Raw genomic sequence first — 22,518 nt, 5'->3', positions numbered from 1 at the left:
AATGTAGTTGAGGCCAGTTCATTGGCTATATTTAAGAGGGAGTTAGATGTGGCCCTTGTGGCTAAAGGGATCAGAGGGTATGGAGAGAAGGCAGGTACAGGATATTGAGTTGGATGATCAGCTATGATCATATTGAATGGCGGTGCAGGCTCGAAGGACCGAATGGCGTACTCCTGCACCTATTTTCTATGTTTCTATGTTCTTTAACAAATCTGCTGACTTTGCTCATATGTTGCACCCAAGTTGCAAATTGTGATTTTACATAACCATCAGACAACCAATCAGACATCTTTTGAGAATCAAAACATATTTCATCCACTGCTTTCCCCATCTATTGCTCATTACAATTTCAAAACAGGGCATGAGTCCCCCCACTAAAAGACATTGATTAAGCCTAGTTATATGATAGATCAGCACAACAGCACATTTAGAAAAGTGGCCTCACGGCTCCAGTGACCTGGATTAAATCATATCTGATGGTGCTCTTTGTGTGGAGTTTGCAATTTCTCATCAACTGCGTGAACTTCCTACAGGTGATCCTGTTTCCTTCAAAGACATATAGAAAGATGACGCCAGAGCATGACAACTTTTGGTCCCAGAAAGGGCTCCACTATCATCCAATACAATCACTGCACTCTTAAACCTCTTTTCTACTTGTAAATATATTCTGAAATCTGACATTTTTCTCTTCACTATTTGTAGTATTTTTGTGCTTGGTTGTACTTATGTATAGGATGATCTGAGGTGATTGGATAACATGCAAATAAAGCTTTGTGCTGTATCTCGGTGCTCGAGACAATGATAAACCAATACCAATTAGTTGGGTACTGCAAACTGACCCTTGTGTTTGTAGTAGTGGTGGAATCTTTGGGGGGTGGGGGGGAGGTTGATGGGAATGTGGATTTAGTGTCAATTGATTTCTGATGATCAGCATCGACTTGTTCTGTTTCTGTGCAGTATGATTCTGTAACTCTGTATTGATTTTCTAAATATCCTGTTAACACATTTTAATAATGGAATCCAACACTTTGCTCATGACAGATTTAAAGCTGTAAATCCCTATTTATTTATAACTTTCCTATCTTAATTGGCAGTGTTATATTCAAATCTGCAGGAACTGTTTCAGAATTTTGGAAGTTTGTTGCTCATGCACCTGTTATCTCTGTCTGCCACTAAGAATTCTAGATTTGTGTTCCATCAGGCTCAAGAGATTTGCCCAGTTTTCTTCTGAACTCCTCCAGCACTTCTCTTTGGTGGACATAATACAGATGGGAAACACTAGAAATTAAGAACGATAAATGTTTTTAGATGTTGCCACAGGATATATAGTTTGTACCTGAATAATGCTCTTATTGGCAACATTTAAAATAATCTGGCAAAGTAATGGAAAAAGAACCAGCAATCTAAACCAAAAATAGCAACATTTTCACTAACTACATGGATTGAAGGATTTAATAAATTGAATCGAAATCCAGATCCATAAATTAATGAATAAGATTAATGAGGTTGCAACTTGGGTTAAGATGTAACTACTGTACACTGTAAAGAAGATCAACAAATATATAAGGAATGATAGAGAAGGAAAACAGGAAGGCAGTATAAGAGTATCAACTAAGGATAGTATTAGAGCTCTAAATAGAAATGAAATACCAGATGATTTTAGAACTGAATCCATCTGACTTGAAACAGATTTCAACATAACATCGTGTAGGAAAGAACTGCAGATGCTGGTTTAAATCGAAGGTAGACACAAAATGCTGGAATAACTCCGACTGAAGAAGAGTCTCGACCCGAAACGTCACCCATTCCTTCTCTCCAAAGATGCTGCCTGTTACTCCAGCATTTTATGTCTACCTTCAACATCACATCAGCAGCCCTGTATTCCAGTATGGTAATGACTCATGCACTCTTTACATTGAAAGAAAATTAAAATGATAAAATAATTAAGTGAGGAGACAAGGCGAGATTAGGTCTGAAGGATTAGAAAGGTCTGTTAAATAGTGCAGGGTTTAATATTTAAAGACGTGAGGCCTGTGGCTCCTTGGGATAATAGATGGTTAGTTAGTTGATGGACATAAGAACATTATTTAAAGGACTAAATATCAAGAGACTTTTAAATATGGTATCAATAACATGGCAGAGCAGCTGCTATACTGATAGTTGTGATAAATCACCGACCAACCCACAATAGACAATAGGTACAGGAGTAGGCCATTCGGCTCTTCGAGCCATCACCCCATTCAATGTGATCATGGCTGATCATCCCCAATCAGTACCCCGTTCCTGCCTTCTCCTCATATCCCCTGACTCTGCTATTTTTAAGAGCCCTATCTAGCTCTCTCCTAAAAGCATCCAGAGAACTGGCCTCCACCGCCCTCTGAGGCAGAGAATTCCACAGATTCACAACTCTCTGTGTGAAAAAGTGTTTCCTCATCACCCACAGAGAATCTCACTTCATAAATATATATTTGCCAGAAACTACCAATTGAGGATTAAAATGACTACAATGCAAAACAAATCTCTTCTGTACAACTCCCGTCACTCAATCTCAGAAGTTTTACTTTTCACTGTTTACATTTGTTTTATTTGTTAGACATCACAGTGAGTGATGATGGCACAGTAGTAGAGGTGCTGCTTTTAGGGAGGAAGAGGGAGAATTCCTTGCCAAATAAAAAAACCATGGAGGTGTAATCCCATGTCCCTCAAATCTCTTAATGTCTGGAAATTTATCCTGCACTATTTTGAATGAAAACAGTGCCCTTGATAATGTTTGGGACAAAGCCCATCATTTATTTATTTGCCTCTGTACTCTACAATTTGAGATTTGTAATAGAAAAAAAAAATCACATGTGGTTAAAGTGCACGTTGTCAGATTTTAATAAAGGCCATTTTTATTCATTTTATACACTATGTATAAACACTGCTGTAATTTCTACATGGTGAAACCAAAATGCATAAAAATGGCCTTTAATAAAATCTGACAATGTGCACTTTAACCACATGCGATTTCTTTCTATTACACATATCAAATTGTAGAGTACAGAGGCAAATAAATAAATGATGGGTCTTTGTCCCAAACATTATGGACGGCACTGTATATTGACTGAGCCTCCATAACCCTCCAAGTTAGAGAATTCCAGAGTTTCACTACCTTCTGCATGAAATTTGGCATCTGAATCCTAAAGGACCTAATGCATATTCTTAATATGTGCCCTCTGGTTCCAGCTTCCACAAACATGGGAAATATCTTCCTTACATTGAACCTGTCAAGCCCTGTAATCATTTTGTATGTTTCCATGATTTCCATCTCATTTTCCTAAATTTTTGACAATACAGTCCAAATCTTTCCTTGTATGCTAATCCACCACCCTGGAAACAGGCAAGTAAAATCTTTGCTATGCTCCTTCCATGGCAAATTCACTTGCCAGGAAGCAACTGAGGAGACAATATTTTACGGTGAAAACTTCCGAACAGATGCAGACACTAAAGTAAATGGTTTACATTTACTCAATGCCTTTCGTATGTGCCAATTAAACCTTTGCACATTGGTAAAATTGCTTACTTTGCATAACTGCTGTCTCCAGAAGCTGCAATGCAAAGTAAATGATGGGCAAAAGCATATCACTTGATCCAGTCGATGAGAACACACTCTGCAATTTCATGTTGAAGGTTACACTTTTGCTGAGTCTCTTATCCCTGAAATTTAATAAACACCAAGTTATACATTTTACTGAGGTTCTTCAGACGATTAGATATCTGACGGTAATGAAGCATTAATATTTATCAATTGCAGTCTGAACCCATTTCTTAATCAAACCAGTCTTGGTTGCAAACATAAATTTACAGATTATATCACCCTAGTGAAGCCGGATGGATCTCAAACAATGACAAGATCAAGTACAGGAAAGAGATAAGAGCTCAGTAACACAGTGTCAAGACAACAACCTCTCCCTCAATGTCAGGAAATCGAAAGAACTGGTCATTGACTTCAGCAAGCTTGGTGGAGTGCACGCCCCAGTCGGATGCACTGGAAAAGGTTGATAGCTTCAAGTTCCTTGGTGTAACTATCTCTAATAATGTGTCCTGATCCAGCCACAATTACACTATGAAAGCAAGATGAAAGCAATGAATCCAAGAAAGCCCAACAATGCAAGGTCACAAGAAATTGCTAGGAATTGTGAACACAACCTATTCCATCATGCAAACCAGCCTCCTCATCGACATTTCACGCTGGCTCAGGAAAGCATCCAGCATAATCCAGGGCCACTCAAATACCTGTTATTCCTTCTTCTCCCCTCTCCTGTTGGGCAGAACATACAAAAGCTTGAATGCACAAACTACTAGATTCAAGAACAGTTTCTTCCCTACTTAGCAAACTCCTGAACAAACCTCTCATATGCCAAGGGAAAATTCCCAAATTTTCAAACTATTTTGTTGAGGCCTTTCACTTTTTTTAAACCTGCATTTTCCCAATATCTGCCACTCTATATTCTGCACTGTTTATTTGTATATAGCATTATTTGCCTGGATAGCATGCAAAATGTAGCTTTTCACTGTATCAACCCTTATCTGTCTGCACACAATCCATATTCCTCCATTCCCTCAATAATTATTTTTTTTTAAATTTCTCATCGCAGCCCTGAATGTCCATTACCTTTATTCTATCTACCATGTCAAGCCACTTAAAATTTTAACATGCTTCAATGAGACCAGTTCCTATTCTCCTCACTCAAAGATATATGTCCAGTCTGTTTAATCCCTTGTCAGTGGAAATTCCCCAACATCACAGAAATCAATCTGGTGAACCTTCTTTGCACTCCTTCCATTACAAATACATCCTTCATGCGGTAGGGAAACCAGACTTGTGCAAAATATTCCAAGTATGGTCTCACGGAGTTTTAAATAATTTCAATAAGATGTCTTCACTTTTCTTTAAATCCTTAAAAGTATTTAGATACGTAAAATAATGAAAATTAATAAACCGCTTTACTTTACATTCAAGGTCAGCGATCCCTTTCAAATGGCTGGCATAAATGTAAAGGGTTGAATCTAACCTCTTAATTCTATACATCAGTTCCACCTTTTAGCTTTACTCATTAGTGTTCCACCGTGGCGCAGCGATAAAGAGTTCTTTACAGCGCCAGAGTCTCAGGTTCAATCCTGACTACGGGTCCTGTCTGTATGAAGTATGTACATTCTCCCTGTAACCGTGTGGGTTTTTCCTGGGTGTTACAGTTTCCTCTGGAACCTTCAGTTTGTAAGTTAATTGGCTTTGATAGATATTGCAAATTGTCCCTTGCGTGTGGGATAGTGTTGGTGTACGTGGATCGCTGGTAAGTGCTGACTCAGTGGGCCTAAGGGCCTGTTTCTGCTCTGTATCTCTAAACTAAACTGAACAAAACTTTGGAGTCAGTTGGCAGTCCAGTGGCAGAATAGAGTAACTGTATTATAAAGAAGCCTTCAGTAGGTCCTTTGGAGACATGGGAGAGAAACAGGTGAGGAAATGAAATACACAATTCGGGTGTGGTTTCTGTGAGCATATCCCAAGGCCAACTGTCACTGCTAAAGCCTTTTGTTAGTAATAGGCTGGACAAAAATGATTTTTTAAAATTGTTTAGTGTTAAAAGTTTGTGTAAATGTTCTGTTCTCCGGTTTATTTTATGTGGGGGAGAGGGGGATGGGGGAGGGTATCCGATTGTTTTCCGGGTCGCATCTCTGGTTGCTCTGCGGCCTACCATCGATGGAGCTGGAGGCCTCCTTGGACTAACTTGAGCCCCACCACGGGGCATGGACTTACATCGGAGCTGTTCCCTTGCCTGGGATCGCTCCAATCGTGGCCTGCGGACTTACCATCAAGTGCTCGCAGCCTCGGGAGAGGCAGAGTTGGGAGCTCCAACAACACAGAGGCACGACCAGCCCTGACCCAGGGTCCGATCGCCGGCGCGGGGGAGCTGATATCCCCCCGATGCAGGAGCTGATCGCCCCGATGTGGAGGGCCCAAACGCCGCTGGAGTTAAGATCGTCCCATCAATGGAGGGCTCGAGGCACCCGACCACGGGAGAGCATAGAAGGGAAGAGATTTTAACTTTTTTTCGCCTTCCATCACAGTGACGAATGTGGTGGAGTCACTGTTTATGTTAAAATGGATTTAGTGTGTTCTGTTGATTTTTATTTGTATGACTGACTTGGCAAATGAAATTCCTTGTATGTTGCAAAACATACTTGGCTAATAAGGTATTATTGTGATTATGATTATCTTGGGATCCAAGTCCATAGCTCCCTGAAAGTAGCAATACAAGTAGATAGAATGGTAAAGGTGGTATATGGAATGCTTGCCTTCATCGGTTGGGGCATTGAATATATGAGTAAAAAAATCATGTTGCAGCTTTAATGGACTTGGGTCAGGCCGCATTTGGAATTTTGTGTGCAGTCATGTTTCATTTCACAGTAAAATTCCCGATTCCGCAAACAGATAAAACTATCTGAGAAAGGAAAAATTGAAAAATACAAAATAAAAGAAAAACAGATTCAATAAATCCTAAAAATTGATTCTGTTTTATGAAGAGGGAGTTCCTCCATCAATACAACTGTCCAGATAGATTGAATGAACAATTTTAATGACAATATGCAGAAATCATTCTCCAAGGCCATTTAGGAATCTAAATGAACCAACAAAACACCTGAAGTCATGTCAAGTCGAGTTTGGCACATGCACAAGTATGGTGAATTATATGTATAATGAAAATCTTGCTTGCAGCATTATCACAAGCACAGACTCAGACAACACACAAAACATACATTGTACATAAATACTACAAGGCAGTGAAAAGGAAAAGACTGCATGTCACGTGGTTCTTAACATCTGTCTTTTGTGCACATCTTCCATGGACATGCTTTGCTCTTTTCTAATATGTTAAAACATTAAAGAATTTTAGAAGAGCATCACCCAAGTTTGACAAGTCATCAATGGAAATATTATTGCAGAGAAGTGTTTCAGGTTTCTGTCTTGTAACAGTAAATTTAAGTTATATTCATTATAGTCCTTGGTAGCTTGCAAAACACCTCCACAGATATTCTTATAGTTCCATGCTACAAAATGGTTCTTTTTTCTTTTGTGTCCAACTGTAGGTTTTTAAAGTAATTGTTACTGTGGCAACTTTAGTTTACACCAGGGGTTGGCAACCTTGTTCTGCATAGGGGCCAGGACCCATGTCTATGAGCGGATGGCGGGCCACATCTATCATCATAGTGTAACACTTAGTGTTGTTTTTCGCGTTAGTTTTCCAATTAGTTTTTTGCAGTTCCCAGGTCCCTTGTGTGCCCCGGGAATGGCTGCAGTTCCCAGGTCGGCTCGCCTGTCCCGGAACTGGCTGTAGAGCCCAGGTCGCCTGCGTGCTCCGGGGCTAGCTGCAGTTCTCAGATCAGCTCGCGTCCCCGGGACTGGCTACAGTTCCCAGGTCGCGAAAGCGAATTGATAAAAACCCCAAAAGAAAACGCCTACGGGCCGGATGATTTCGGGTTACGGGCCGGATTCGGCCCGTGGGCCGTAGGTTGCCAACCCCTGGTCTACACCCTATCACATGAATTCCCTCTGGCTCTCCATCCCTCTCCCTCTCTACATTTTATCACTATTGTTTTCTCACTTTTCCAGTTCTACTGAAAGTCCTTGACCTGAAACATTGACTCCGTTTCTCATCCTACAAATATTAATGACCTGCTAAGTGCATTCTGCTTTTATTTCATAATAGTTCCAATGGGAACAACAAAATTGCTGGATGTTTGATTCCTCATGTCAAGTCCTCTTTGACATATTTAGTCCAGACTACGTTTAGTGACACCGCCGTTCAGTCAGTATCTGGATAATTAACTAACTCTTGGCAAATCGATGCCAAGGGAGACTACAGTCTTGTCAATGAGAACCACAAAATGAACAAATCAAGCTGCACAGTGAGAACAAGGCTTTAAAGCTGTTTGAATCCTGGATTTCACTTAATTTGGTCTAAGACTTAACATGTTTGACCTATTCCCAATGATTAAGCTGTTTTATCTTAATCCATATGTCTGTCGACACAATAGAAAAATCACAATCACAATAATACTTTATTAGCCAAGTATGTTTTGCAACATACGAGGAATTTCATTTGCCAAGTCAATCATTCAAATAAAAAGCAACGGAATGCACATAACACATTTTAACATAAACATCCATCACAGAGACTCCTCCACATTCCTCACTGATGGAAAGCGAAAAAAAGTTCAATCTCTTCCCTTTGCTCACCCGCGGTCGGGGACCTCGAGCCCTCTGTTGATGGGATGATCTTGTCTCCGTTAGCCGGCGGGGTTTAGGCCCTCTGCATCGAGTCGATCAGCTCCTGCATCGGGGGGAATGTCAGCTCCCCCGTGCCGGACGGTCGAACCTCGCGTCGGGGGTGGTCGAACCTTCCGCGACGTTGGAGCTCCCGACATCTACGGCCTCTCCCGAGACTGCGAGCTCCCGATGTAAAGACCGCAGGCAAGGGATCGACTCCGATGTAAGTCCACGCCTCACAGTGGGACCCAAGGTCAGTCCGAGGAGGCCTCCAGCTCCATCAATGATAGGCCGCAGAGTGACCGGAGAATGCAATCCGAAAATTAATCGCATCTCCGGCAAGGTAAGAAACGTTAAAAAAAGTTTCCCCCGCCCACTCCTCCTCCCCTCACATAAGACAAACCGGAGAACATTTACACAAACTTTTAACACACTAAAAATTAAAAATAAGACGAAAAAACAAACAGACTGTTAGGGTGCTACCAATCGTACGGCGCCCCTAGTGGGGTACCGTGCGATAACAAAAATGCCAGGAGCGGAACAGAGGAGGAAGAATTCTAAAAATAAGCACCAATATAACAAGATTACAAACATATAAAGGAACACCGCTTGTCAGCAATGGGATATTTAGGTCATTTACTACTTATTGATTCCCAACATTAATGACAAAAACACCTTAAGTTTATATATCACCTCTAATGTGGAACGTCATACATTATTAATCAAAAATTGATATTGAACCACACATTAGGTATTGAACATATTAGGGCAGATGATCCGTCAAAGCGTTAAATACTATAAAGGAGTGACTTAAAGGAGGAAAGATAAGCGACGCAAGAATAATTATCTGATAACTCCAGAAACCGAAGACAGTTGCCAAACATGCAGCAATTAAAATTAGAATTGATCAAGTCATCAGAAATGGAGCACATAAATCTGACAGCACCAGAGAGGATTCTAAAATGTGTGGTTATGGACAGATTTTAAAACGTCCGAGAATGTTATGCTGAGGTGATGCTTGATAGCTTCCAAGGAGGTTTAACAAACATGGGACTTGATGGGATTCGCGACATGGGCAGTATTGTTTTAAAATGTCTTAAGTTAATGAAAAGTAGAATATGGGTGTCCAACTAGCACTAGTACTAGTAGGATAGAAGTAAGTGACAAAGGAAGAGAGTTGTTGGTTGATGAAAGCCAATGCATTGTTTTTCACAGTTATTTGAAGGAAAGATAAGCTCATCTAGTGCTTTGTTAGATAAGTAATATAACAATTTGGAGTATGTAAGGGTCAATAAAAGTATTGTCAAGGTACAACCAGGTGCACGCAGTGCAGATGTGAACATAAGTGCAATATTTTTGTATGGTGTAATCAAGATACAGCATGTGGATAGGTGGGAGCGAAGGATAGCTCCTTAGATGGGGATAAAACAAATAATGGCGCAAGGGGAGGAAGAGAAGCCATCATGGAAATATCATTGATTATGACAGGATAGATAAGAATGGAACAAAGTGAATGGGACACCACTCAAAAGAAGAATGGTGAAACTGAATTGGAGGGGTTAGTTTGACTAAGATAATCATAAAATAACCCATAAAGGTCATCATGACAGATATCTTCACACGACTGTATGCCAATTCCATAAGAAGAAACCAACATTGCCAATTTATTGATATTGAGATCAGGAATGATAAATCACTCACCGCCTTTTCTGTTAGATTAAGTGTTGGCAGGTGCAAAGCACGGATATGGGAGGTCTTCCAGTCCACGGCCATTACATTACCATAGTTATCAGTCAATGCATTCCAAATCCTAGAAATAAAATAGATGCATGAACGATAATGAGGAAAGTGATCATCTACAATCTGGAAGAAATTAAACTTTGTGCGAAATGCATTATAACCTGCAATCCAATGCAAAAATTCTGAAAATCTTATGCAAATAAACATTTGCTTCAAGTATCTTTTTTATAAATTTGCAATTTTCATACAACTTTGAAATTTAAATAAATTTACACAAATAAAAAAATTTAAATAACAGAGCTCAACTAGCATTATGCCACCATATATTTAGCTCAAATGGGTATTCAAGAACAGCAAAATCTGGATCTACAGCCTTGGTCCCGTAAAGCTCATTTACACTGCGCACTTTTGGTCAAACAACATGGATAACAAGCAGAGCAACATATAGTACTTTCCCACTAGTTAGACAAACATCCAAGGATAAATCGAGAAAAACAGAATTTACAGAAATGCCAAATTCTATTTGCAGGATAATTTACAATTGATTAAGGAACAATGCGCAGATAAAGCCGGGTAGGGTTGACATATCTAAAACAAACTTCACTGTGGAGTCTAAAACGCCCACAGAAAAAGGTTGAAGAAAAAAAGGTGAGGAAATATATTATAAAATTGTTCAAATGATAAGTTCTTAAGGATCTTGTGTTAAGTTGCAAGAGAAGGGTTTGGAGTTGGGGCTTTCAGAAATACATGCCTCCACAAAGAAATAAAGAACAAAGAACACACACAGGAGAACAGATGGCTTATCATAAACATGGAAAGGGTGATCTGGATAGGCATATCTATTCTTTATTGCTTTGGAGCAACAATCATGTTGTGAGAAGGTGTAGTTGGTTTAGGTTGGTGTTTATAATAGAGGTTGTTAATGGGGTCTTTCTCCATGACATGGGCACCATCCTTCTTCCTTTGTGACACATCTCAGAGCTTGGGTGTGTCATCTAAGGCGATTTATGATTGTCTATGTTGGATTGTAGGCACCAAGGGTAGATACTAGTCTGTGAGATGGTTTGTGCTGTTTAGATGTGTTTATGTTGGGATAAAAGATAAGGCATAGATGATGGTTGTGTGACCTTTGTATAAGGATAATTTCTTATGTGTATAAAAAACTAAGAAAGTAACTGTTTTAATCTAAGCCAAACGATTGGGGTCTGCATATAGTAATCTTCCATTTGCTGTGTGGAATGCTATTCGTGGGGGGGTCGTAAAGAGACCTTACATTCCTTTCCTCCACTGATAGTAGGAGGTTGTAATTCAAAATGAAACTAGACCCAAGCTTGGAAGGAGGAATTATAATTTATCAAGTGTGACAAGTATATGGCCTTTGTGAGCTTGGAGGTGGGAATTGTGTGATTAGAACTTTGTCTTTACCACTTTGTAAGAATGGGGTAAAACTCATCTTTAATCTTTGTAATTCATAAGTAACTGTATTTTAACTAAGTGGTTGTAAGGAAATTAATTGTGAAGTGTATTATGTTTAATTACGATTGTAAGTATTAGACTTTGTTTAAATCGGAAGTTTTAGAAATAACTTTCTTTTCCAAAAGCGAAAATATGTTTTGTATGTATGTGTTGTGTGATTGCTATATTATGTGTATATTCTGAGAAGTATTCTGTGAGAATTAGTTTTATATCTGTGGTTTTACTTTAATGAAATAAAATGATTTTGAGCAAAGAGGTTGAAGAAACCACAAAGGGGATGAAGGTTGTAAAGGGGCTGGAAAAGGGAAAATCATGTGACTATACGTGTTGTCAATCAATGGAAAGGATTTAGTTGATTGGTTAATGCAAATAAGTTAAATGTTTGGTAAACCATAATGATTGGTTAATAGTTTGCCACTCCTTTTGTACTATCCTTGTCTTTTACCTATATAATGTGTTACATTTATGCCAAAGTTGTGGTTCTTTCAACCTGCCCCAGAGTTTCTAACTCTGTGTTGGAAGGTTTAAAGAATTATCCAGCGCTGTCAGAATAAAGAATCGATTCCAGCAACAAGGGTTTGAATCAAGTTTTCTTGAATTAGACTGTCAAAAAGAACTCATTTTAACATTTGGTGTCAGAAGTGGGATTCAGACGGTTCACCGACAACACGAGGAACGAAAATAAGTGTTAAACTGCGCACTGATTGGACCAGAGGAATTGGCCAAGCAGAAGTGAGTAGTTAAACACCACTCTGTTTTCCTCTTCTCCGTATATCGCTGCGTAGTCGACCCTTCGTTCTTGTGTTGAACGGGATCCAGACAGAATCAGGTCAGTCTAAACAAACCTTGTGATTGGTAAGATTGGTCATTAGAATGATCAAAGGTGAACAACTCGCCGAAATGGGGGAGACTGGTAAGATAGACGGTGAAAACTTTAAAAATAGTAAGACTTGGATGTAGAGCGGAAGGCAGAGGAGGATTAGGTAACTATCCTCTAGTTGTGATACCAGACAGTGTAACTACCTAATTTTGGAGACATGCAACGCATATAAATAAATCCATCCAGATTATGACATTCGCGCTTGCAAAAAGTACTCCTATAGTTTCTTTGCAAAAAGTAAGGTGCTCCCAAAGCTTTCCCGCAAAACACAAGATATCAGGCATGTACAAGACACTGGCAGAAGTACTATGTATATTACTCTAGTACCACTTGGAATTGTAGCCACAAGACTTTCTTTAGTGAAGACATTAGCATTACAGGGCCGATGAAGCACTTAGCACATGCAATCTTAATTACGATGAACAGATTAGCTGCACTCATATGGTCATCTGCTAATCACTTGTGATTGATGTTTACAGCATTGTGAGTGGAGATTAGCTGATTTCTGGCACATCAAACCTACATAATCAGTAGCTGCAGAAAAGGCAGCCTTTACAACACATCGACTGGAATTCATCTGCAAGACCATTTAAAATTAGTGTTCCAAACTGCTAAGATTCTTTACTGCCACCATTAAGAGTTAATGTCTCGGGTGCTTACATTCCTCAATGTGCTACATTTCCTACGTTTCTCTGTAGCATCAGTTTGTAATACGTAATAACAACTCTAGTAGACTATCAGAAAGTGCTTCATTGGCCTACAACGTTAGCACGTTCGTAAGCAAACTGAATCAGATATCATTCTTGCATAATAGAGTAATCAGCATGGAAACAAGTCTCATTCGGCTCAAGATATCATTCAGCACGCTATCCCAGATGCACTAAGGTAAGCGGGACCATTGTTTTTGCAAAGTTTGTGCATTTCACCCATATGTGGGGGGCCAAACTATCTTAACCGTTCCTATCCCCCTTGTAACAAAAGGAGCGGGGTTGGGAACCAAAACATTTGCCGGGCACAGCGGTGAGGCCACATCTATGGAAGAGAAGGACTGGGCGACGTTTCGGGCGTCGAGACCCTTCTCCATGGGTCCATCCAAATGTCGCAGCTTCTAAGTGTTCAAGAAGGAGCCCTGCAGCGATGCTGCTTAAGAATCGAAGGTCGCCCGACACAAAAATGCTTCTCATCATGGGTGCAGACAGCATCTATGTCTTCTAAGCGACATTTCAATTGCCGTAATGTTGTGGAGTCCATACTGAATTTATGTGTTCCGTTTGATGCTGCTTGGAAAAAAGTTACTTCTTCAGACTGTTTAAGGTCTGATTTTTATGATTATCTTGTGTACCTACCTCAACTACTTTCAGCGGGTGGCAGCTTGTTCCAAATACCCATGGAGCTTATATCGAAACATTGATCCTTTAATCGGTTCCTTTTAAACTTGTATCCTAGTTTACCCTGACCAAACTCCTTCTCTTCCAGTGAAACTCTACAAATTCCATCTGCTTCCGCTATAAGCGTAGTTCTTTCCTACTTCCAGATAGAACAGAACTTAATGACTCTAATGCAGAAATTCTTCAGCTTATAATCTCTTAACCAACAAAAGGTCAGAAAGTACAATCGTGGTAAACCAAAAACAAACCACACACACCAAATACTAACTTTTAAACAAACAGAGCAGTATTCCAAAGCCTTTTTCAAAACACCAAAAAAACCAACGGTTACTTGCGTCTTCTCACTCCGGGCGTTGTGAGAGTATTGAACCGGCCTTACAAGAAGACTCAGACAACACACAAAACATACATTGTACATAAATACTACAAGGCAGTGAAAAGGAAAAGACTGCATGTCATGTGGTTCTTAACATCTGTCTTTTGTGCACATCTTCCATGGACATGCTTTGCTCTTTTCTAATATGTTAAAACATTAAAGAATTTTAGAAGAGCATCACCCAAGTTTGACAAGTCATTAATGGAAATATTATTGCAGAGAAGTGTTTCAGGTTTCTGTCTTGTAACAGTAAATTTAAGTTATATTCATTATAGTCCTTGGTAGCTTGCAAAACACCTCCACAGATATTCTTATAGTTCCATGCTACAAAATGGTTCTTTTTTCTTTAGTGTCCAACTGTAGGTTTTTAAAGTAATTGTTACCGTGGCAACTTTAGTCTACACCAGGGGTTGGCAACCTTGTTCTGCATAGGGGCCAGGACCCATGTCTACGAGCGGATGGCGGGCCACATCTATCATCATAGTGTGACACTTAGTGTTGTTTTTCGCGTTAGTTTTCCAATTAGTTTTTTGCAGTTCCCAGGTCCCTTGTGTGCCCCGGGAATGGCTGCAGTTCCCAGGTCGGCTCGCCTGTCCTGGCTGTAGAGCCCAGGTCGTCTGCGTGCTCCGGGGCTAGCTGCAGTTCCCAGATCAGCTCGCGTCCCCGGGACTGGCTACAGTTCCCAGGTCGCGAAAGCGAATTGAAAAAAACCCCAAAAGAAAACGCCTACGGGCCGGATGATTTTGGGTTACGGGCCGGATCCGGCCCGTGGGCCGTAGGTTGCCAACCCCTGGTCTACACCCTATCACATGAATTCCCTCTGGCTCTCCATCCCTCTCCCTCTCTACATTTTATCACAATTGTTTTCTCACTTTTCCAGTTCTACTGAAAGTCCTTGACCTGAAACATTGACTCCGTTTCTCATCCTACAAATATTAATGACCTGCTAAGTGCATTCTGCTTTTATTTCATAATAGTTCCAATGGGAACAACAAAATTGCTGGATGTTTGATTCCTCATGTCAAGTCCTCTTTGACATATTTAGTCCAGACTACGTTTAGTGACATCGCCGTTCAGTCAGTATCTGGATAATTAACTAACTCTTGGCAAATCGATGCCAAGGGAGACTACAGTCTTGTCAATGAGAACCACAAAATGAACAAATCAAGCTGCACAGTGAGAACAAGGCTTTAAAGCTGTTTGAATGCTGGATTTCACTTAATTTGGTCTAAGACTTAACATGTTTGAGCTATTCCCAATGATTAAGCTGTTTTATCTTGATCCATATGTCTGTCGACACAATAGAAAAATCACAATCACAATAATACTTTATTAGCCAAGTATGTTTTGCAACATACGAGGAATTTCATTTGCCAAGTCAATCATTCAAATAAAAAGCAACGGAATGCACACAACACATTTTAACATAAACATCCATCACAGAGACTCCTCCACATTCCTCACTGATGGAAAGCGAAAAAAAGTTCAATCTCTTCCCTTTGCTCACCCGCGGTCGGGGACCTCGAGCCCTCTGTTGACGGGATGATCTTGTCTCCCTTAGCCGGCGGGGTTTAGGCCCTCTGCATCGAGTTGATCAGCTCCTGCATCGGGGGGAATGTCAGCTCCCCCGTGCCGGACGATTGAACCTCGCGTCGGGGGTGGTCGAACCTTCCGCGACGTTGGAGCTCCCGACATCTACGGCCTCTCCCGAGACTGCGAGCTCCCGATGTAAAGACCGCAGGCAAGGGATCGACTCCGATGTAAGTCCACGCCTCACGGTAGGACCCAAGGTCAGTCCGAGGAGGCCTCCAGCTCCATCAATGATAGGCCGCAGAGTGACCGGAGAATGCAATCCGAAAATTAATCGCATCTCCGGCAAGGTAAGAAAAGTTAAAAAAAGTTTCCCCCGCCCACTCCTCCTCCCCTCACATAAAACAAACCGGAGAACATTTACACAAACTTTGAACACACTAAAAATTAAAAATAAGATGAAAAAACAAACAGACTGTTAGGGGGCTGACAATCGTACGGCGCCCCTAGTGGGGTACCGTACGATAACAAAAATGCCAGGAGCGGAACAGAGGAGGAAGAATTCTAAAAATAAGCACCAATATAACAAGATTAAAAACATATAAAGGAACACCGCTTGTCAGCAGTGGGATATTTAGGTCATTTACTACTTATTGATTCCCAACATTAATGACAAAAACACCTTATGTTTATATATCACCTCTAATGTGGAACGTTCTACATTGTTAATCAAAAATTGACATTGAACCACACATTAGGTATTGAACATATTAGGGCAGATGATCCGTCAAAGCGTTAAATACTATAAAGGAGTGACTTAAAGGAGGAAAGATAAGCGACGCAAGAATAATTATCTGATAACTCCAGAAACCGAAGACAGTTGCCAAACATGCAGCAATTAAAATTAGAATTGATCAAGTCATCAGAAATGGAGCACATAAATCTGACAGCACCAGAGAGGATTCTAAAATGTGTGGTTATGGACAGATTTTAAAACGTCCGAGAATGTTATGCTGAGGTGATGCTTGATAGCTTCCAAGGAGGTTTAACAAACATGGGACTTGATGGGATTCGCGACATGGGCAGTAATGTTTTAAAATGTCTTAAGTTAATGAAAAGTAGAATATGGGTGTCCAACTAGCACTAGTACTAGTAGGATAGAAGTAAGTGACAAAGGAAGAGAGTTGTTGGTTGATGAAAGCCAATGCATTGGTTTTCACAGTTATTTGAAGGAAAGATAAGCTCATCTAGTGCTTTGTTAGATAAGTAATATAACAATTTGGAGTATGTAAGGGTCAATAAAAGTACTGTCAAGGTACAACCAGGTGCACGCAGTGCAGATGTGAACATAAGTGCAATATTTTTGTATGGTGTAATCAAGATACAGCATGTGAATAGGTGGGAGCGAAGGATAGCTCCTTAGATGGGGATAAAACAAATAATGGCGCAAGGGGAGGAAGAGAAGCTATCATGGAAATATCATTGATTATGACAGGATAGATAAGAATGGAACAAAGTGAATGGGACGCCACTCAAAAGAAGAATGGTGAAACTGAATTGGAGGGGTTAGTATGACTAAGATAATCATAAAATAACCCATAAAGGTCATCATGACAGATATCTTCACACGACTGTATGCCAATTCCATAAGAAGAAACCAACATTGCCAATTTATTGATATTGAGATCAGGAATGATAAATCACTCACCGCCTTTTCTGTTAGATTAAGTGTTGGCAGGTGCAAAGCACGGATATGGGAGGTCTTCCAGTCCACGGCCATTACATTACCATAGTTATCAGTCAATGCATTCCAAATCCTAGAAATAAAATAGATGCATGAACGATAATGAGGAAAGTGATCATCTACAATCTGGAAGAAATTAAACTTTGTGCGAAATGCATTATAACCTGCAATCCAATGCAAAAATTCAGAAAATATTATGCAAATAAACATTTGCTTCAAGTATCTTTTTTATAAATTTGCAATTTTCATACAACTTTGAAATTTAAATAAATTTACACAAATAAAAAAATTTAAATAACAGAGCCCAACTAGCATTATGCCACCATATATTTAGCTCAAATGGGTATTCAAGAACAGCAAAATCTGGATCTACAGCCTTGGTCCCGTAAAGCTCATTTACACTGCGCACTTTTGGTCAAACAACATGGATAACAAGCAGAGCAACATATAGTACTTTCCCACTAGTTAGACAAACATCCAAGGATAAATCGAGAAAAACAGAGTTTACAGAAATGCCAAATTCTATTTGCAGGATAATTTACAATTGATTAAGGAACAATGCGCAGATAAAGCCGGGAAGGGTGAAATATATTATAAAATTGTTCAAATGATAAGTTCTTAAGGATCTTGTGTTAAGTTGCAAGAGAAGGGTTTGGAGTTGGGGCTTTCAGAAATACATGCCTCCACAAAGAAATAAAGAACAAAGAACACACACAGGAGAACAGATGGCTTATCATAAACATGGAAAGGGTGATCTGGATAGGCATATCTATTCTTTATTGCTTTGGAGCAACAATCATGTTGTGAGAAGGTGTAGTTGGTTTAGGTTGGTGTTTATAATAGAGGTTGTTAATGGGATCTTTCTCCATGACATGGGCACCATCCTTCTTCCTTTGTGACACATCTCAGAGCTTGGGTGTAGCATTAAGGCGATTTATGATTGTCTATGTTGGATTGTAGGCACCAAGGGTAGATACTAGTCTGTGAGATGGTTTGTGCTGTTTAGATGTGTTTATGTTGGGATAAAAGATAAGGCATAGATGATGGTTGTGTGACCTTTGTATAAGGATAATTTCTTATGTGTATAAAAAACTAAGAAAGTAACTCTGTTTTAATCTAAGCCAAACGATTGGGGTCTGCATATAGTAATCTTCCATTTGCTGTGTGGAATGCTATTAGTGGGGGGGTCGTAAAGAGACCTTACATTCCTTTCCTCCACTGATAGTAGGAGGTTGTAATTCAGAATGAAACTAGACCCGAGCTTGGAAGGAGGAATTATAATTTATCAAGTGTGACAAGTATATGGCCTTTGTGAGCTTGGAGGTGGGAATTGTGTGATTAGAACTTTGTCTTTACCACTTTGTAAGAATGGGGTAAAACTCATCTTTAATCTTTGTAATCCATAAGTAACTGTATTTTAACTAAGTGGTTGTAAGGAAATTAATTGTGAAGTGTATTGTGTTTAATTACGATTGTAAGTATTAGACTTTGTTTAAATCGGAAGTTTTAGAAATAACTTTATTTTCCAAAAGTGAAAATATGTTTTGTATGTATGTGTTGTGTGATTGCTATATTATGTGTATATTCTGAAAAGTATTCTGTGAGAATTAGTTTTATATCTGTGGTTTTACTTTAATGAAATAAAATGATTTTGAGCAAAGAGGTTGAAGAAACCACAGAGGGGATGAAGGTTGTAAAGGGGCTGGAAAAGGGAAAATCATGTGACTATACGTGTTGTCAATCAATGGAAAGGATTTAGTTGATTGGTTAATGCAAATAAGTTAAATGTATGGTAAACCATAATGATTGGTTAATAGTTTGCCACTCCTTTTGTACTATCCTTGTCTTTTACCTATATAATGTGTTACATTTATGCCAAAGTTGTAGTTCTTTCAACCTGCCCCAGAGTTTCTAACTCTGTGTTGGAAGGTTTAAAGAATTATCCAGCGCTGTCAGAATAAAGAATCGATTCCAGCAACAAGGGTTTGAATCAAGTTTTCTTGAATTAGACTGGCAAAAAGAACTCATTTTAACATTTGGTGTCAGAAGTGGGATTCAGACGGTTCACCGACAACACGAGGAACGAAAATAAGTGTTAAACTGCGCACTGATTGGACCAGAGGAATTGGCCAAGCAGAAGTGAGTAGTTAAACACCACTCTGTTTTCCTCTTCTCCGTATATCGCTGCGTAGTCGACCCTTCGTTCTTGTGTTGAACGGGATCCAGACAGAATCAGGTCAGTCTAACAAACCTTGTTGATTGGTAAGATTGGTCATTAGGAATGATCAAAGGTGAACAGACTCGTCCATTAGGAATGGGGAGACTGGTAAGATAGACTTTTGAACAGACTCGTCCATTAGGAATGGAGAAACTTGGTCATTAGGAATGATCAAAGGTGATGGGAATGCTCCATTAGGAATGGAGAAACTTGGTCATTAGGAATGATCAAAGGTAAATGCCGGCTGAACTGGATAAATTTATCCTGACCATTTGGAATGGCAGGAGATAGTGATTTGGAAACAGGGTCAGCTAAACACTGACAGTGCTAAATTTATCCTGACCATTTGGAATGGCAGGAGATAGTTAGAAAGATTTGGAAACAGGGTCGGCTAATCACTGACAGTGCTAAATTAATCTCGACCATTTGGAATGGTGCGAAGTAATTAAAAACAATTGAATTCGGATCCAGTGAAAATAAGAAATAGTAAAACGTTAACGTAATTATTATATTGTTATAAGAATATTAATACTGTGTATAGATTAAATTGGTTGTGAATATAGTACTGATCAGTGTGATAAATATATTAATTGTGATAAGTGAATTAAGATGGGTAATCACTTAGATAACACCAAGAGTTCTAGCAGCCCATTGCAGATTTTATGTGACAAATATCCTGAAAGTTCTCAGCAATTCCGAGAATTATCAGGGGCATTAAATCAGAACTTAGGTAACAAACAATGGCCTCTGGGGGGGGTCCTAGAAATCCAGATCTGGTAAAAACAAGCCCAAGAATTAATATGGAAAAGAAATGCAAATTGATTGAATTATGGCGAAATTGGCGTGAGGAGGAATTAGATATAAATTTAATGTTGAGGTAATGAGACGAGAGTGTGCACACGAAAGGACTAGAGGACAGGAGAGAGAAGGAAAAAGGTTTTTTTTAAAAAAAAGGGACTGCGCAGTTTAAATGGTTGGCCTTCAATTAGCAGAGGGAGACGAAAGGGAGGTATGGGAAAATCAGAAAAGTCCTGAGGACAGTGGCGACAGGAATTTAACCAAATTTACCTAGGACAGGATCAGAAATCGATAGTGCACCAAGCCCAGGCACCAAAAAAAAAAAATTGGAGAAGCCCCAGTTTAGACTCTGTAGCATGGCATACATGGTCACAGTCTAGAGACCAGGAGCAAGAAGGACGAGAGGAAAGGAGGTCACACAGTTGGGACTATAAAAGGGAGCACTTGGCTGAGAAAACCACACCCCAGAAGCAACAAGGGAAGGTGCTGAAATAGACGGAATAAGAAAGCATCTTCCAGGCGCCAATATTCTGTCAGAACGGTCCCTAACCCCAGAGCCCTTATACCTCCTCCACCCAACCAACAAGATTATGGCGAAACAGGCATGAATAATGTGTGGCTGCTGTGGAAGCCAAATGAGATGATGACAATTTTGTTGGGAGTGCCTAAGAAACGGAATCCACAAGCTTTCATTGAATTTTTAAGAACAACGATATCTGTATATCACGCTGATTCCCGAGAATTATGGGTACTAGTTCAGCAAGTTTTAACAGCGATTGAGTATACCAGATTCTTGGTTCATTTAACCTAGAACAACCATGCAGACCTAGCGGTGGCGCACCCAGGGGCAGGTAACAATGAGCATCGATTACAGCTTATGCTGGCAGCCGTGGGCCTCACTCTCCAGCAGCCAATCGATATATCAAAGGTTTTGGATATGAAACCAGAGGAAGGAGAGGCTGCAGAAGATTTTCTGGGAAGGTTTAAAAAACCCCATCTACGGCAACCAGTCAGGTGACACTCAGTATCAGCAAGGAAATGACTCGCCACGGTTTTGTGCTATGGTTATGAACTGTTTGCCTTCCAGCGTTGCAATGGCTATTTAAACCAATAATATGGACTGGTCAGAGTCTTCATCGGCCCGCATGTCAAGAGCTGTGAGAGCCTTTTGGAAAGACTGTCCTATTGGAGACAGTGAAGCCCAGGTAAAGGTAAAAACGAATATGTGATGAGAGAAACGAGAGAATTTCCACCAGTGACTGTCCCTGACTGAATGGGCTAACATATCTGGATGTTACCCTGTTTACGGATGGCAGCTCATCCATTGTTGAAAAGGGAGAATGGTTGTCAGGCTATGTGATTGTTAATCAGGAGGGAACGACCATTGAAGCAGCATCTTTTGAGGCTCCCTTCTAAGCCCAGCTAGCCGAACTATTTGCGTTGACTAGAGCCTGCACCCTGGCCGAAGAACTATCTGCAAATATTTACACGGACTGCCAATATGCTTTTGGAGTGGTTCCTGATATGGACAATTATGGAAGAATCGGGGGTTTCTAACCTCTTCAGGGACAGTGATATCTCACAAAAATGGATTTCTAATTTGCTACAGGTCATTCAGTTACCCGGTCAGCATGCTGGTGCCAACGTTAGAGTCCATACTATAGGTTAAAACCCCAGAGATATAGGAAATCGCCTTGCCGACGATGCGGCTAAGAAAGCTTTTAGGAGTCACCAGATTGTTGGGCCCCACATGATGAGGCAGACTAAAAATTATACTAGGAATAAGTCTCCCTCGAAAAAAGGAATGCCAACCATCCAAGAAGTACTTTAAATACAGGAGGACGCTCCTGCAAAGGTAAAATAGCTGTGGCAGGACCAGGGTTGTCTGTACGATCCTGTCACTAGCTTATGGGTTACGCCTGCCGGACAGACTTGCAGGTCTGACGAGCTTGCGTTGTGGGTTATTGAATTTGTACACTTTGCAACTCATTGTGGGACCAAGGCTGTAAGTGATATGCTTTTAGAGACCTGGTGGCATCTGAAACTTCTGACTTGTCCCG

At 40.1% G+C, this 22,518-nt stretch overlaps 1 protein-coding gene across 1 annotated transcript in view; it reads right to left on the bottom strand.

The window, feature by feature from the left end:
• The window catches only part of LOC129699484 (fasciculation and elongation protein zeta-2-like), a 119,603-nt gene that overhangs the window by 49,652 nt on the left and 47,433 nt on the right, over positions 1 to 22,518 (bottom strand). Inside the window, exons 2-3 of the mRNA XM_055639316.1 lie at positions 17,407 to 17,515; positions 3,946 to 3,951 (exon numbers count right to left, since the gene is read on the bottom strand). Of these exons, the coding sequence (XP_055495291.1) occupies positions 3,946 to 3,951; positions 17,407 to 17,515 (115 nt within the window). The remainder of the gene's footprint in view (positions 1 to 3,945; positions 3,952 to 17,406; positions 17,516 to 22,518) is intronic.

This window comes from Leucoraja erinacea, chromosome 8, assembly GCF_028641065.1.
Source record: "Leucoraja erinacea ecotype New England chromosome 8, Leri_hhj_1, whole genome shotgun sequence".
Lineage (NCBI taxonomy): Eukaryota > Metazoa > Chordata > Chondrichthyes > Rajiformes > Rajidae > Leucoraja > Leucoraja erinaceus.
Note: the sequence above shows the minus strand (reverse complement) of the source record. Positions and strands in the feature narration are given on the sequence as shown.